This window comes from Plecotus auritus, assembly GCF_963455305.1.
Source record: "Plecotus auritus genome assembly, chromosome: 3".
In the NCBI taxonomy this organism is placed as follows: Eukaryota; Metazoa; Chordata; class Mammalia; order Chiroptera; family Vespertilionidae; genus Plecotus; species Plecotus auritus.
In genome coordinates, this window is record NC_137772.1 from 174792231 (window position 1) to 174809422 (window position 17192).

The following is a 17192-nucleotide window of genomic DNA, read 5'->3' on the forward strand; positions in this document are numbered from 1 at the left end:
GGGATACCATGTGGTTAAAGCCCTTGTTTAACAGAGGAGGCAAACTGAGGCCAAGAGGGTGGCCGAACAGGTGCTATAACCACAAGATCCCGGGGCTCTTGACCCCAGGGGCTGTTCAATTCCGTTGCTGGTAGCTCCCCTGAGAGTGTAGAGCCCTGTGCTGCTTGCTCCCACCTCCACCCTCACCTCCCCAGTTTCTCCAGGGAAGGCGGTGAAGATACCACACCATGGGGTGGTGATGCCCTCTGGTGGTCACGAGTCTCTTGGTGGAAAACCTTCAAATCAGAATGAAGGGCTGGTGCCAGGACTCCACCTGGAATCCCAGCTGGTTTTGTGGACCCCCCACAACTCTCGCACCCAGAAGGCCTGTGTTCCCCTGAGGAGCCCAGCTCCACTTTAGTCACCGAGGTTGGAATCTCATACCTGTCACAGAGAGGAAGCTGTGTTTTGATCTCAGCCAGCGCTGCCCTGCTGCAGGTGAAATTCATCGGGAAGGCAGACCGCTGGTGGGCCGCCTGGTGCTATAACCTCCGCCAGACAGCACATGAGGCCCTTAACCTCTGCCTTTCCCAAGCCTCCACGACGGCCTCCGAAGCCCAGCCTCTTGTCTAGCCATCTTCTCCTCAGTCCGTCTCCTGCAGTTCCTTGACGCTTGGGGGCCGTGTGCTGCACTCTGCCCGCACCTCGCACGGCGCACACCTTCCCCCTTTCTCCTCTCTCTGGGAAGCCTCCTTGTAAAAGCCCCATCTCTCTGGCTCCTCAGACATCTGCACTCAATCTGTACTTTACTCCCAAGGGCAAGTCCCCTGCCTTTCAGGAGGAGCTTCCCAAGTCTGGCTTCCTTCTGCCCCAGGTGCCCTAGCTCCCAGCTCTCAGGATAGGGCTTGGCTTGTGCTGGGGGCACAGACAGCAGGGGCTCAGCTCCTGGACAAGGCCAAGGTAAGACCCCCTTCTCTTTGGCACAAGCCCTTGCCCACACACTCAACAGCCCCCATGGCGGAAGTGGGAGAGCTGGATCTCACCCCCAGCGACCTGCTCAAGCTCCAGAAGCTCAGGCCCCTATGGAGTCTCACTCAGTGGCAGAACTGGAGGGATGACCAGTCTGCCACTGGGGCTCCTCTCTGGGTATTGCCACTGCTCCCAAGCAGGGGGGTGGGAGGGAGAGGGCCTGGGACTCAGCTGGCTCTCCTGTCAGGAATGAGGGGCTGGGCCCCCAGTTGCATGACACTGAGGGAGGCATGGACAGCCGGTGGGCAGCTGACAGGGAAGGAGTGGTTGTTTTTCTGAATGACTCCTATTGCTCAACAGTTCCCACGGGGTAGTGTGAGTGTAGTATTGTGGCCCCGGGAGCCTGGCAGCAGGGGGGATCCATCACAGCCCAGAGTTGATTCTAGGGGGTTTGAATGTTGGGGCAAGGCAGATATGACAATTTATTTCCGTTGGATATGGGTGGCCTCTGAGTCTGGTCCCACCCAGAGGTCAGAGACCATCTTGTGCTGGGATGGCAAGGTGTCTCCAGCCTGAATAAGTCAGACTGGTGGAAGGAAGGAGGGTTACTCTCCAGCTCTCCTTACAGCACCCTCCTAGGACAGAGGGTATGCATTATTTACCTGCTTCATTTCAGAACAGGTACAGTTAGGACAGAAAGTAGCAGCTCTTAGGGACCCAGGTTCCCCGGATCTCCACCCTCTTGGCTAACACAGCTGCTCTGGTGGTTGATTCTCTCTCCTGGGGGAGAGCATTGGGCACCAGGCTAAGATTCTCCTGTTTACACTGGCCAGCTCGCCCCTTTCTCTCACTGTTTGCTTTTGCTCACACCCCAAACCCCGTGCATTCTACCAACAGTCTCCCCCTTTCCTGCAGCTGGTCCTGCTACCACCACTGCAATTGCTTCCTGGAGCCAGTGCTGTGATTGTCCCCAAACACTTATAGGGTCACATCACGCCCTTGCATAAAGCCTTGCTTTAAAGTGCCCATTCCCTACATCAGGAATGACAGAGAGGCTTTATGGGACAACTCCACATAAGCATGCTGTTGAGAAAAATTTGGAGACCAAGTCTAGACTCAAGAGGAAAAAAAATTACTGATAGATTAGCACCTTCTGGGGTACCTGTCACAGGGGAAGTGATGGCATTGGTGGCCCCAGAATGAATTCTGTTTTCAGCACGTGAAAGCTCCATTGCAGCCCAGGCTCCCTTGCACTAGCAGTACTGACATATGTGGTTCTTGGTGACACACTCGTTTTGACTAAAACTCCCTCCTCTCTTCAATTAGCAGGCCAATGTCTGCTCCAAAATAGATGAGATGTCACCTCTCTTGACCCCAACCTCTTGTTTGTCCTGTGTTCCCAGAGCATTCGGTGTCTGCCCTTATCATAGCACTTATCTCAGTTCATTGTAGTTATCTATTTACTAGTCTGTTCCACCAGTGAGGGGCCCTGGAGGGCAGTCCTGAAGTTCCCTAGGCAAGGCATCTGCGCTTCCATCACTCGGTATGTATTGCTACAGGACTTGCCAAAATCTGCTTCATCGTTCTCTCCCTACAGATCCTCTCTCTGTGGTGAAGAGAAGGGGTCAGACTGTTCATTCTGCCTTGTGCTTTACACACTACGGTTGCTCAACAAATGCTTATTTAATAACAATCTATTTATTATTAATATTCATTAATTGTTCCTTAAACCTTCCTACCCATTAGCCCCATCCTTGGCTTCCAAAGAGCATTCCCAGACAGACCCAGGGCTCTCTGCCATATTCCTTATGCCATCCTGTCTGACCATGGGGTGCCTGTCAACTTTCCGTTGGGTATGCTTGGTCAAACACCAGCTTAGACATTGCTGTGAAGGCATGTTTTAGATATGATTAACCTTTAAATCTGTAGAATTTCAGTAAAGCAAATTGCCTTGTAAATGTGGTTGGGCCTCATCACTCAGCTGAAAGCCTTAAAACACTGAGGTCCCTGAGGAAAAACGAATTCTGCCTCCAGGCTGCCTTCAGACACAAGACTGCATCATCAATTCTTCCCTGGCTCTCTAGCTTGTTGGCCTCATTTCAGACTTGCCAGCCCCCACAACCATGAATCAATTCCTTAAAATTATCTATCTATCTATCTATCTATCTATCTATCTATCTATCATCTATCTATCTATCTATCCATCCATCCACCTTACTGCTTCTCTTTCTCTGGGGAACCCTAATACAGCATTTGTGGCTGGATCCAAAGCTTCCTCCCCTCCCACCACCTTCATTCTGCATCCCTCTCTGTTCCTGAGTGTCTCTTGAAGGCTCCGACTCTACTCCTTATTTTGTTTTGGTTGTTTTTAGCAATCATGTTTTCCAGATTGCAAAGATCAGAAGACATGGCCTAGGGGGAAGGAGGAAGCAGAAATGTAAAATGTGTGTAACGAAAACCCAAGTGATACACCAAATGAATTCAGGTCTCCTGTACTGGGCCTTACAAAGGTGAAACCCTGTTAGTAACCTCCAAGGGCCCATGAAGAGGTACCAGAATGGTTGGCATTCTGATTTCCAGAATGAAGTTGAACCTGCAATCCATAGCCTAGTCATGTGAATTGTAGGTCCATGCCTGCAAGGTGACTGTCTTTTGAACTGGGTTGAGATTAGCTACAAGCCACTTCACCTTTCCTTCCGACAGACAGGTCAAAGAGATGCAGCGGCCCTAATACTTGGCCACTTCAGCAAGCTACCTGGGCTTCTGCTGTTTTCTTTGTGCGTCAAAGAATTGTGGCCAGGAGCATTTAATTAGCAGCTAACCTGGGTAATGGGGATAGATGCCAGACTTAAAGCCAACTTCTAAAATTAAGTTACTTGACTTTCTCCAGCCCCACAGTCTCAGATGGGAAAACAAGGAAAAAGTCTGGGCAAACCATCAGAATTTTAAAATATCGACAGGCTGGATGCTGGAGCAAAGGGCAGGTTCTATGGTAAAACTTAACAGGTTAAACATATGCGATCCTGCACCTGTGTTCAACTTCCCCTATACAGGTGAAGGAGAAGGTGGCTGGATTTTTTTTATTTTGATTTATTGATTAAGGTATTACATATTTGTCCTCATCCAGGTGGCTGGATTTTACTCAACCCAGGACATGAGATGCAGCCATGGGATGTGACCTGCTGGTGTCAAGCACAGTCTGGGGCTCCTGTTCTAGTCTGTGCTGCCCGTTAATGCCTAGGTGAAATGTTACGTGTCCTTCCTGGCCCGGGCTCTAGCTGGCTCCGCGGAGAGCAGCTGGCCTGGGGAAGAACCGTGGACCATGGAGGCCGGACGGTGCAAAGGCTAACGGGCTGCAGTCTGCGGTCCCACATCCTAAAGCCAAGGTCTTTCCCAGCCTGTGAGCTATACTTACCTGATTTACTGGCCATTTACTTGAGTTCTCTAACCCCGTTTCCTAACCCATAAAGAGAGGACAATAATGCCCGCCTCACACGCTTTTAGGATTAAAGCAATTAAATACATAAAAGCAAATTTGGGTGCATTGCTCAGCACACGTAAGTATCTGCTAATATTAACTGAAGAAACTCGAAGCTTTGCCCGATTCATGGTAACATGACAGCTGCCTTCAAGTATTTTAAGGGCCTTATATGCAAGAGAGAAAGCTGCTCTGAAGCGCCTGTGGATGGAAGTCACACGGAGGTTGCCCGGTTCTACATGAGGAAGAACGTTCTCCACAGCAGACGTGCAAGTTGTGATCCCGTGTTACAGCAGGAGGTTCAAAATCACGTGGCCCACAACCACGTGGCGGGATGCTGTCAGGAGGCAAGTGCCCAATGGGTGGTAGACTAGGGTACCTCTAGGGTCCCACCTAAACATGAAATTCTGATTCTAGGACTTTTATCCTAGGTTCCCTCAGCCACCCACACACTGAAAATGCCAGAACCACTGGAGACTCACATCTCAAAGCCCCAAATTCACATTTATACTCCACTTTAGGAGGGGAAGCAGAAACTGAGGAGAGCTCGTAGGCTGTCTTTGAGACTACGTGGTTTGCAACTAAGCAGGATCAAGACCCTCTTTTGTCTAAAAAGGAAAATGCTACAAGACTAAAATACAAAGCCCAGGAAAAGGTGTTTAGTGTCCCACTCCCTCTCACGTGCCAGGCCTTCTCCCTCCACGGAACAGAGGACAGTCTCAGGAGCCCCGACAGGGCCGGGTCAGCTCCTCTCTGTGACCTGCTGCCCAGCCCAGTGGGGGAGAAACGCTACCTGAGAACATCTGCCCAGGCCCACTCCCCTGACAACAGCTAGGAGCAACCCACAGATGGAAAACAGATGGCACCAGGCCCTAGCCTAGCCGGTTTGGCTCAGTGGATGGAGCTTCAGCCTGCGGACTGAAGGTCCCAGGTTCAATTCCAGCCAAGGGCACATGCCTGGGTTGCAGGCTCGATCACCAGTGGGGGGTGTGCGGGAGGCAGCCAGTTAATGATTCTATCATGTTTCTCTCTCTCTTCCTCTCTGAAATCAATAAGGATGTATTAAAAAAAAATACAGATGGCACCAGAACAGCTCTGTGAATAAAACTTTAATAATGTACAGCAGAAATTGGACAGGCTCATTCTTATATTAAAACAAAAGATTTCCTATATTACAACTTATTTACATTTGCATACTGAAGAGGTAAAGTGTCTAAGTGGCTATTTTACAGTCCTTTCTAATAAAATGTACAAAAACAAACAGAAGTACCGAGAATGCCGTTCGGGGGCCTTGATGGCAACAAAAGAACGGGCTTGGTCTTGGTCTGTGAATCCAGAATCCAGAGGTGCAGGTGGCCCTAAGGGTCAGGGTGAGCCTCAGGGGGCCAAACACCACGGCTTCAGGCTGTAGTTTCTCCCTGACTCTCTAAACTCCTAATGCTTATGGCTAAGAGTGGCGACGGTGAGGATGGGAGCTTCCCAAAAACTGCTCAGTCTTCCTCAGGGTGGAGGAGCTGGACGTGTGTGGTGAGGACGAAGGGCCACCTAGGGAGTAGGCTAGTGGCTTGGGAGTCCCTGGGTTGAGGAGTGTTGGCAGATCCCAGAGGCTGGTTGTGACGGGCACAGGAGTCTAATCCCGTTATCACTTAGAACCCGCCAGGTTCTGCAGGGCAGAGGGGCGAGGGGCCAGCAGAGGTGAGGAAAGGAAGTCCCCTGATGACACAATTGGTATTCTAGGGAAATTAGTCAATAGCCAGTAAATTGGCCCAAACAGTTAGGGGGAAATCTCCTTTAATGCAAGGAAAGAGGCAATACATCAGGAAAATAAATAGAAAGGCCAGGGGCATCCGGGAGACACATAAGCAGGGAGAGGGCTCCCCCCTCCTCCACAAGCTTTGGCAGAGAATCGCTGGGCTGGAGGCAGGGCTGCTGTGAAGCTGGATCCATACCATCTCCCCTGGGGCAGGAAGGAAGCTCAGGAGGAATGCAGTGACTGGGCTCTCGTGCCCACCACTGGTCTCTTTGGCGTGGGAGGCATCCTTGCTCCTCAGTGGTCTTCTTCTATGAGAGCAAACATTCCAGGTGCAAAGGCTCTCAGAACCAACTACTGTACAAAACTTCTGGTCTCAAAACAGGCACCCACTAACTTGGATCAGGTCCTTCCTCAGCGCTCCAAGAGGAGGACCCAAGCCTGTCTTGTTCACAGCCGTATTCCCAGCACCGAGCACAGTGCCTGGCACCCAACAGGCACCCAACATTAGCTGAGCAAATGCCTGGAGGAGAAGGTGCAACCAGCTGGACAATGCACGAAAGGCAGGGCCCTGGCCCCAAACCATGGAACTGGGGTGGGGTGGGCAGAAGGAAGAGACTGACCCCAGGGCAGGACGGGTCTCTCCGTGGAGTGGGGACAGGCTCAGGACAAGGACAGACATTTCCAGTGTGATTGAGCTATGTGCGCTTGATTGAAGCTTTTTTTTTTTTTTTGTGGTTGTTTTTGTAGGGATTTCTTTAAAAACAAATAAATTGAGAGGTAATCATCACATAGAGATGATTTTTCTTTTATAAAAACTTAATAATATTAAAAAAAGTTAAAATCTAGACCCTCCCAATAAAATTAAAAAAAACAAACAACAAAAAATCCACTCCAGTTAAAAGTTATGGCTTCAAAGTTATTATATACCTAAGATATGGTGACCAAACCACCACCCACAACCGTGCTTCTAGACATCGTTAAATACTACATTCAGGTTAAATATGATTCGGCTCAGGCTGTTCCCTTTAGTAGGGCCCCTGAAGTGGGTACAAGCCTCCTACCTTCCCTCCACCATGATCAGATAATCCAGTAAAAGACCCATGCAGATGCCTCCCTCCCACCCCCACGCCCTCCCCACTCCTTGCCCCCTCTCCCTCCCCCCACTAAACCCACCACCACCAAAAATATACACGGCTGTTTCCAGACTCTGGGACAGGAAAGACAGATGTGACATTCTAATCCGAGTCCCAAGATCTGGGCTCCAAACGCCTTGGGCCTTCCTCGATGCTGCTGAGGACCATGCCCTGGGCTGGCTCATTTCCCACGGTGGCAGCTGACCACACACCCAAGACACACCAAGATGCTTTCCCTGTCCACTCACCCCTCCCTCACATTTGGACCCAAAAGCCTCGCCTGCCATGGACAACTGGGCCAGCTTTGGTTCCAGTCTGAAATGGAGAGCGGTGCTCACACAGGGTGGGCAGAGTGGCCTGTGGGAAAGGAGGTACCGTGGCTCAGAGCTCTGGGGCTGGGGCAGGGGCAGGGGCAGGGGCAGGGGCAGGGAGGAGACCTCTGGGCAGGGCACCAGGAAACGAGACGCTGCTCACTACTGAACAGAGGCACCAGCACGAAGACGGTATGAAGAACACACCCCTGACCTGCACATGCACAGAAAGCTCAAGCAGGGAAGTACACACCTACAGACACACACGTGTACGTACATACACACACACACACACACACACACACACACACGGGCATGGCACGGACCAGGCACAACAGGAGACGCACCTCAGCACATGCACACCTGGCTGGACAGACAGGAGCGGATTCCGTCTCCGCTGGCAGCCCCTGCCGATGTCCGTGCGAAGGTGGAGCACGGGGCACAGAACTGCCTGCCAGAGGGGCTGCGCTTCGGGTTCCTCTGGGCCACCTCGGTGCTGGGGCTGGTCCCTGGAGGAAAATCTCAGTGCTGCTTAGCACGCAGCTTCACCTGGGCCCTCCAGGCCGCTGTCACCACTCCTGGATATACCCCAGGTGCACCGGGTTGGGCGGGACTTCCCACTACAACCCGTTTGAGTTGTGGCACTGAGTTCTCACACCATTCGCTCAGAATCTCCATGCCACTAGGAGGTAAGTATAAAAGGTATCTGTGTCTCAAACCCAACATGGGAGTGAGTGGGTCTCCCGGGCTCTGTCCCTCTTTCGGACCAGGGCTTCTGGCCAGAGGGCTGGGCAGAAACGAGAGGTAGGCCTCCATCGTACACTTGACATGGCAGCTCCGTGTAGTCCTCACTGCCCCGGTTGCATGTAGGGGAGGGAAGCAGGGTTAGATCTTCACATCTTCCTGCACGCTGAGCTGGGAGAGGGTCTTCTTAATGCGCAGAGCAGTCAGGCGGGCTGCGCCGTTGGCATACCAGCACTCTCGCATCATCTTCCCCATCACTCGTAACGCCTGCACAGAGACCCAGAGGCATCAATGTGACCCTGGCCCAGCGGGAGCCTTCCTGGTTCCCAGGCCCCTCATTTCTCAGTGAAAGTCTGCCAGGATCTCCTCTCCCCCTCTGAACCTAGGGAAACACTTTGCAAGCTTCCCTGTCCCCGGGGCTCGCCCTTCCTTAGGGGACACTGTGCAGGCACAAGGAGAAAGCTTCAGCAGGAGAGGGAGCTCTCTGCAAGCACAGCGAGCCGCTCCCCGTCATCTGCGCAATCTGGAAAGAAACACCCACAACAGCCTGTGGTCTGACAATCATTTCTATCAGGTTTGAGAATCCATTTTCATGATTATTGTTCTATTTTTACTTAAAAAATTTTTATTGGCTTTAGAGAGAGGAAAGAAGGGAGGGAGAGACAGAGAAATTGATTTGTTGTTTCACTTATTTATGCATTCACTGGTTGCATTTTTAATTTTTCTTTAAATAATTTTTATTGATTTCAGAGAGGAACGGAGAGAGAGAGATAGAAACATCAATGATGAGAGAGAATCATTGACTGGCTGCCCCACCCTGGGGATTGAGCCCGCAACTCAGGCATATACCCTGACCGGGAATTGAACTCCTGGTTTAATAGGTTGATGCTCATCCACTGAGCCACCCGGCCAGGCTGGTTGCTTTTTTGTACGTGCTCTGACCAGAAATCAAACCCACAATTTTGGCATATCAGGACAATGCTCTAACCAAATGAGCTACCTGGCCAGGGCTCATCTGCCACTTTTGTTTGCTTGTTTGTCCATCTTCACCCGAGTGATACTTTTTCCATTGGTTGTTTTTTTAGAGATAGTGGAAGGGAGGGGAAGAGACAGAGACAGAGAAAGCATCGATGTGAGAAAGACACATCAATTGGTTGCCTCCTCCACATGCTCTGACCAGGGCCGGGGACCAGGGATCGAGCTTGCAACCAAGGTACATGCCCTTGACCAAAATCGAACCCCGGACCCTTCAGTCCACAGGTTGATGCTCTATCCACTGAGCCAAACCAGTCAGGGCCATATGCTACTTTCTAAAAGAATAATTAGTGAGGTCCTGGTGGAAACTATCCCTGAAAGCAATCTTGTCAGAGGCAGAAAGCTACACTGTCGTTGCCAAGATGACCCAGGTGACCACTACAGTCAGGCCAAAAGGTGACATGGAAGGTCACCTAAGGACCGCTACTGGTTATTGAGGGCTACAAAGTTCCTCGATTGCTGCTCTAGGCCACTATTTTTCAAAATTCCTTTTAGCAGTGGAATTTTCAGAGAGGAAAACAATTTTTTTCCCCACTTTCCTGAGTAGTGTTCCAACAATACAAACAGTGGTGACTGAACAGAGGGTGGGGCAGGGCAGTAAAAGCAACTCTTCCAGCCTCAGACTCATCCTCTGAAGTAAACCAAATCAGGGGTTCCAAGGAACATTTGGAAAATGTTGCTGTATTATGTAATGAGAGGACATCACCTAAAATGTGAACTACTAGTAATTTTTTGGTCAATGCAGAAGCGCCCTCTAGCGGTTATATTCCTAAAAAGCAGAGCTGCCTGCCAGTAGTTGAGCAGCCAGCCACCTATGAACTTAAAGGTCACCGCTCCATTCTGGGTCAGGGCCCATGCCTGGGTTACAGGCTAGATCCCCAGTGAGGCTGTGCAGAAGGCAGCCAATCGATGATTCTCTCTCATTGATGTTTTTCTCTCTCTCCCTCTCCCTTCCTCTCTGAAATAAAAAAATAAAATAAAAAAAGCAGAGCTATGAGGGAAAAAGAGGCCCAAGTGCACTTAGCTAGGCAAACCCGCTCCCCCTGAAGACTCTAAGACCCAGAACTCCATGTTTATTAGGAATGTGTATAATAAATTTGTCATTTCAATTCTTTCCACAAAACGTTTCCTCTTTTTAAAAAAAAATATATTTTTATTGATTTCAGAGAGGAAGAGAGAGAGAAACATAAATGATGAGAATCATTGATCAGTTGCCTCCTGCACGCCCCATACTGGGGATCCAGCCTGCAACCCGGGCATGTGCCTTGACCCAGAATCAAACCATGACCTCCTGGTTCACAGGCTGATGTTCAACTATTGAGCTACACCAGTCAGGCATGTTGTTCCCTCTTAACTTCATCTGCCATCTCCCCCAAATTCAAATTCTCCACATCCTCCTCCCTTCTTCTGAATTGTTAGAAAGGCCACCTCCCTCACAGACATGGACTCACTAAGTCACCTTTCCAGTTAGACAGGTCTAACAGCTCCCACTAGGCTTTTGTTTCTGTCTCCTGTTGACCACCTATCTCATCTGTGTCCCCAGGGCCAATTTCTTCTACTAGGCTGTGGATTCCAAAGGGGACCCTACAGTGCCCAGGACAAGGGACTGCGGCCTCTCAGGGCTTAGTATATAATAGCACAGTGGTATATCGTAACAGACACACTCAGGGGTTGGACCCACTGTCATGTAAGGTAGAAAAACCACGCAGACGGAAAAGCAGCAGGAGGTAGGGGAACTTCCTACCTCATAACTCTGCCACCAGTTGGGGATGTTGGGACGCAGCTTCTGGTCGCATACGACCTTGCGCATTTCCTCAATGGAAGGGTCAGAGGGCACTAAGTCATAATATGGCAGCTGATATTCTTCATGGACTCCTGGAAGAAAAGAAAATGTCCACCTGAGTTACCAACAGAAGGAAGAGATGACTCAAACTCCAATGAGAACAAGCACACTGTGGCCTGCAAACACCACGTCCCACTAGGAGGGAATGGGCTCCGTGGAGAGCTCGGTGGATCTAGGGATGGGACAAGAGGTACAGACGATTAGCCAGAAACATCTCTTTCATACCAAAAAGCAAGAACACTATCAGAGACTACTGAGGTCAAGTTCACAGGCACCAACTTGAAAAGCTCCCAACTAGTCAAAGATGAGAACATTTATGCAACAGTAAGATTAATAACTTTAATGGAGACAAATATTTAAAATCCACCAATTCAAAAAAAAAAGTCTTCCAATTCATACTTATACGAAACAACAAAACCCTCAAAATCATGGTCACCTTTGTAAGACGATAAGTAACAAACTTGTTATTTTGATAAATGGAAATCAAGTATTTTTCCTGCCTTTCCTTTTCAAACTAGACACCTTGTTATGATCATCAATGGCTGTTAACATCACAGAAAGAGTTACCAGCACTATGTGCCTTGTAACAGAAGAACTTTTGGGGAAAAAAATCTGATTGTAGTCATTAAATGTAACTATCACAGAAAATTCACAGGAACATATGAACTCCATGAAGAGACAAACAGGAAAATTTATAGGACAAATGACTGGATCCTCCAATTAAAAAAAACCATGGGGGAAAAATGGAGGTGAAACCTATCTATATATATAAAAGTCAAGCAACCGGAACAACAGAATGACTGGAACTAGGAGGACTGCTCACTATGACGTGCACTGCGGCAGCCAACTGGCCTGATCAGGGCCCCGATCGGCACCCCCACCCTGATAGGGGGCGGGGCTGGCTGGCCAAACTCCTGCGGCCCCTCCCCCTGGCCAGCCCAGCCCCCAATCGCCCCCCCATTGGGCAGGCTGGCCAGACCCCACCCGTGCACGAATTCGTGCACTGGGCCTCTAGTAGATTATAAGAGACTTAAGCAATGCATCATTCAACTACAACATATGAACATTAACCCTAATTCTGAACTAACTGTTCAGGAGAAAATTGGGGAAATCGCAAGACTGACTGATGTAAATGATATTAAGAATTAATGTTCATTTAAAAAAGTGTGATGAGTATTATTTTTGGAAGTCAGAGCTACATACTGAAATATTTTCCATAATAAAAAATTAATTTAAAAAAATCCAATGTGCCCTAACCAGTTTGGCTCAGTGGATAGAACGTGAGCCTGCGAACTGAAGGATCCCAGGCTCAATCCCCAGTGGGGGGCATGCTGGAGGCAGCCGATCAATGATTCTCTCTCATCATTGATCTCTCTCTCCCCCTCCCTTCCTCTCTGAAATCAATAAAAATATATTTTTTAAAAATCCAATGTAACTTTCTCATGCCTTTTCCTAGGAAAAATTCTGCTATCGGGAGCTTACAGGAGACTTTTAAATAGAGTCCCGCCCGGCCAGTGTTGCTCAGTGGTTGAGCTCAACCTATGAATCAGGAGGTCGAAGTTGGATTCCCAGTAAAGGGCATATGCCCCAGTTGTGAGCTCAGTCCCTAGTGTGGAGTGTGCAGGAGGCAACTGATCAATGATTCTCATCATTGATGGTTCTCTCTCTCTCTCTCCCCTTCTCCCTTCCTCTCTGAAATAATAATAAAAAAAAAAAGCAATAGAGTTGACTTGGTAGTTATCTCAGGGGTAGTTAAGAGCTTGAGCTCTGACCTCAATTTACCACAGGTTGAATCCTAGTTTATCAGCCATATGATCTTGGGCAAATTAGCTAATCTATGACTCATTTTATTCATCTGCAAAATGGTGACAATATTAGTACCCACTTTACAGGTTTATAGTAAAGATTAAACTAATTTATACATAAAAAGGGGTAAATGTTAGCATTATTATTATTATACACTTAGCCCCAATTTCTGGATGGTATGAGGAAGAACAAATTAAGTTACTCAGTTTAAGATCTGTGTGACCAGATTTTATTAATCTGTTTTCTGTATATAAGGATCAAAATTTTAGAAGTACAATTCTATGAATACCTGGGTGCCTTCTCCATAATTTGGATCTTACCAAAAATATTATAGACATAAAAAGACAGTAACACAGAAAGGGGTCTAGCTGGAAGACTCACCAGTTCTTTTTAATTCATTTCATTTCATTCCCTACTGGAATTTCTTAGAGATAAATGGCTGAGGGCAGGGCTCTAGCGGTTCTTGAACTTGAGAGCAGCATACTTAAAAGTCATTGTAAAATACTGATGTACGAAGCTGATGACAAAAATGTTTGCAGCTAAACCTGACACTACCTTTTACTCGATTCTGACATGAGTGAGCAGTTGCAAATTCCAAAGGTTTAAGAAAAAGTACAAGAGAAAAACTCATTTTGAGAAAACTCTACACACTGGTTAAGTTTGTCCTACAAATTGAGAAATTACCACTATTAATTTGTCAATGAAACCCATGTTCCCCAGGAGCGCAGCTTGAGAGCCAGTGTGTTGGCATACAATGCCTCCTGTATAAAGGAGACCCCTGCAGTAGTCCATGCTATTCCTGCCCAGGCCTTTCGCAAGCTCCAGGACCAGTAAGAACAATTTGTTTAAAATTTTTAAAAAGCCAAATAGGCCTCCAGAATGTTTACCACAATGTAAATTTTGGAAGCTGTTCCAAAGAGTAAACACACCCTTAGCACAGCTACCTCCAAGGTTCCCTCATATTTGATGAGAACGCTGTGATTGATGTCGTCTGTCACTAGGCATCCGACAGGCTGTAAAAAGAAAGGAGGCAGTAGAACGCCAGCATCCTCAGGTGATCAGCATCCTAGACTGGGAGGCAGGAGCAAGAAAAGGCAGAAGAGAAAAGTACCTCCAGAATTGCATCTTCGAGCAATCTCCCAATATACGAGCCCGAGGGCATAGATGTCAGCACATTTAAAGGAGTCAAAGTGCTTCATGTTAATGGTTTCATCAAGCACTTCAGGGGCCATGTATCTGCAACAGCAAAGGAAACAGGATCATGCACAGGAAAAGATGACGTCTCTCCTTCAATCGAAGCACTGACTCGAGGCCCAGAAAAGCCCCTTGGGGACAAGGAACTGATCAATGTTTTTATTGCAAACTCCCATGTTTTGGATTCGAATCTAAATTCTTCAGCATAGCTTTGGGAAGTAGCATAGGCTACTCTTACTTGTACCTCTGCTTTTTAACATCAAGATTTATTTTTAGCATGTTTTGATTTCTTGGCAGAGGTATTTGTACTGTGGGTCACAGGGCATTAACAATATATAATATCTAGTTGCTACTGGGGTCTTGGACTTTATTAAATGTAGCCACAGTGATGGATTGAGCTTAAATTTCATTCTGTACTTCTTTATCTTACCTGGTTGCAGATAATGTGAAAATTATTCTAGATAGTCATCAAAGTCCCTCTCAGCTAATTAATACTACTACTACTACACACACACACACACACACACACACACACACAGTAAGGCAAATTAGGGGGTCACCTCAGGCCTCACAATTTGGATCCTGGGTCATTCATTTATTCAGGTCAAAGGGGAGGGAAAAGCAGCAAAACAACTTAGTGAAGTTCCCTGAGATTCAATCGATAAGCAGACCCTCTCTTACTTCCTCCTGCACAATGAGGAAGGGCACACATGGACCACGCAGGAGGGGCAGAGGGCAAAGGCAGAGGCCCAGGGCCTTCCTACCGTTTGGTTCCCACCCTCTGATTTGGGGCAATGTCAATGGTGTCAGTGACTGCATCATGACGGACGGCCAGGCCCAGGTCTGCAATGGCGCACATGCCATTTTTCTTCACTAGGATGTTCTTCGACTTTAAGTCTCGATGAGCAATCCCAGGTTTCCCTGGCAGAGGAAAAAAACAGGGACCTTTAAAGAAAGGTAGTAAAAATGTTACAAGCAAGAGTCTACAGCCAGACTGAATGTTAAGAAGGTCGCATGAGTTCGAGTACTGGCTTTGCCTCCCACTAACCCAGTAACCCTGGAAAAGCGACTTAACCCAACTGTAAAGACTAACCCCAGGACTGACTTCACGGAAATGTTGTGAGGAGTAATGCGTTAATGTAGGTAAGTGATGAGCTCAGAAGGGCATGTATATTAGATGCTATTACTATGACTACTGCTACTACTCGCCTTCCCTGAACACGCTCCAGTATTGAAGTGCTGAGGAATTCAAAGAAAAATTGCTGTGTTGGCTAGGTCTTAGAATCAAACAAAATCACCAACCAATTAATAAGGACTGCTGATACCCAACAGAGGCTAAGAACAGGACCAAACTTTTAATGGCTGGTTTTCTGTCATGGCCAGCAAGTGCTGTTGCCCTGGTCAACGAGGCATCAAGGAACACACCCTGCCAGCGTGACAAGATCCAGGGTTTCCTAAAGAGCTGACATTACAGTCAACAAGCAGGATGGTCAAGGTCTTCTGCCTCCAGAAAAACCTTCCTAGTCCAGGGAAGCCCAGGGTCTAACCACCAGGCAGTCTTTCAGCCAGCTGCCCCCAACAGTGAATGTGTGGAATTACTAAACTGATGCTCCCGTCACAAGAGTCTGTTGAATCCTCTTAGTTCCTGTGCATTGTGACTTCTGCGATGATTACTCAGTGAACACTAGCTCACCAACCAACAACGATGCCAGGCCAAGGAGTGGCCAATACCCGCCCTTTCCCACGGGAGCCTCTGTGGGAGTGCTGGAGGCAGGCGGGAAGAAGCCTGGAGATCCTCTTGTTCTCACTCAAGTCAAGCCCAAACCTCTCTCCTTTAGATCAGACGATAGTTCCTGAGGTCCAGCTCCAACTTTCTCAGTAAAAAGGTGTCTGGGGACCAAATCAGGATGGTACAAGCTTTTACAGTCAACCCAGCATCACTGCCCCTCGGCTGGGTCCACGCACCTTGGGTGCCCACGATCTCCATGTGCAGGTGTGCCAGCCCACTGGCAGCAGACAAGGCCAGCTTGATCATCCCCTCGATGGTCACTGTGTACCGGTTAAGATAATCGAACAGGGAGCCGTGCTCATGGTAGTCCGAGACGAGCCACAGCTGTGTCCAGGTGCCATTATCTGCAGAGAACCACAGAAGAGTTCCACAAAAGGCACAACCACAGAGGTTAAAGCAGGAAAGGAAGAAGTGTACCCCATGGACTCCAGCTGCTCCTGAACTCCCGCCTCTGGCCTCCACACCTCCGAGGCCCCCTCTGCGCCCGTTTCATCTGCAGGTGTCTACCAGTTTCGGGCTCCAGGGAGGACAGGAGAACAGCATTTCTTTCTTAGACCTGCTCCCTTATTTCTCGTAGGTGCCTGTAGGGTTCTGGACAGCATCCCACTGTAACCCCAAATTTTAAGTGAGAGGTCTCCAGAAGAGGAAGCGTACGCCTAGAGAGAGTAACGCTGCTTTTGATCCTGAGGAGACCGCTCATCTACGTTAGCAACCACGACTGGCTGCGTCCACCAACGCCATAGACGGAGGCTTCGCAGGCCCTCTCTGCGGCAAGACCCTTTTTCAAAAATGAAATTTATTGTGGTAACACGGGTTAATAAAATTATATCGGTTTCAGGTGTGCAGTTCTATAATACATCATCTGGTATATTGTATTGTGTGTTCAAGTCTCCTTAAATCACCATTATCCCCCTTGCCCCACCCCCAGTCTCCAAGACCCTTTGAGCCCAGCCCAGCACCTGTCTCATTTGTAGCATTTCTTTCCTAAATCCATTGCTCTTTCCAGGTTATGAGCTCTGAGTAGGAAAGGGCTCCTTTGTGCATTATTGTATCTCAGGCCAAAAAAACACTTTTCAGGGCATGATGAACACAGGTCCAAGTATTCCAGAGAGGTCATCTTGCCCTCAGAAGAGCAATGGAAGGTGCATAGCACACACT

General features: G+C 48.4%; 1 protein-coding gene across 1 annotated transcript in view; it reads right to left on the reverse strand.

The window, feature by feature from the left end:
• Positions 1-5520: 5520 nt before the first annotated feature.
• Positions 5521-17192, reverse strand: part of ACVR1B (activin A receptor type 1B) — a 33559-nt gene continuing 21887 nt past the window's right edge. The window contains exons 5-9 of the mRNA XM_080662063.1: positions 16211-16378; positions 15010-15166; positions 14163-14287; positions 11147-11277; positions 5521-8634 (exon numbers count right to left, since the gene is read on the reverse strand). Coding sequence (XP_080518189.1) covers positions 8509-8634; positions 11147-11277; positions 14163-14287; positions 15010-15166; positions 16211-16378 — 707 coding nt within the window. The 3' untranslated portion in view covers positions 5521-8508. The remainder of the gene's footprint in view (positions 8635-11146; positions 11278-14162; positions 14288-15009; positions 15167-16210; positions 16379-17192) is intronic.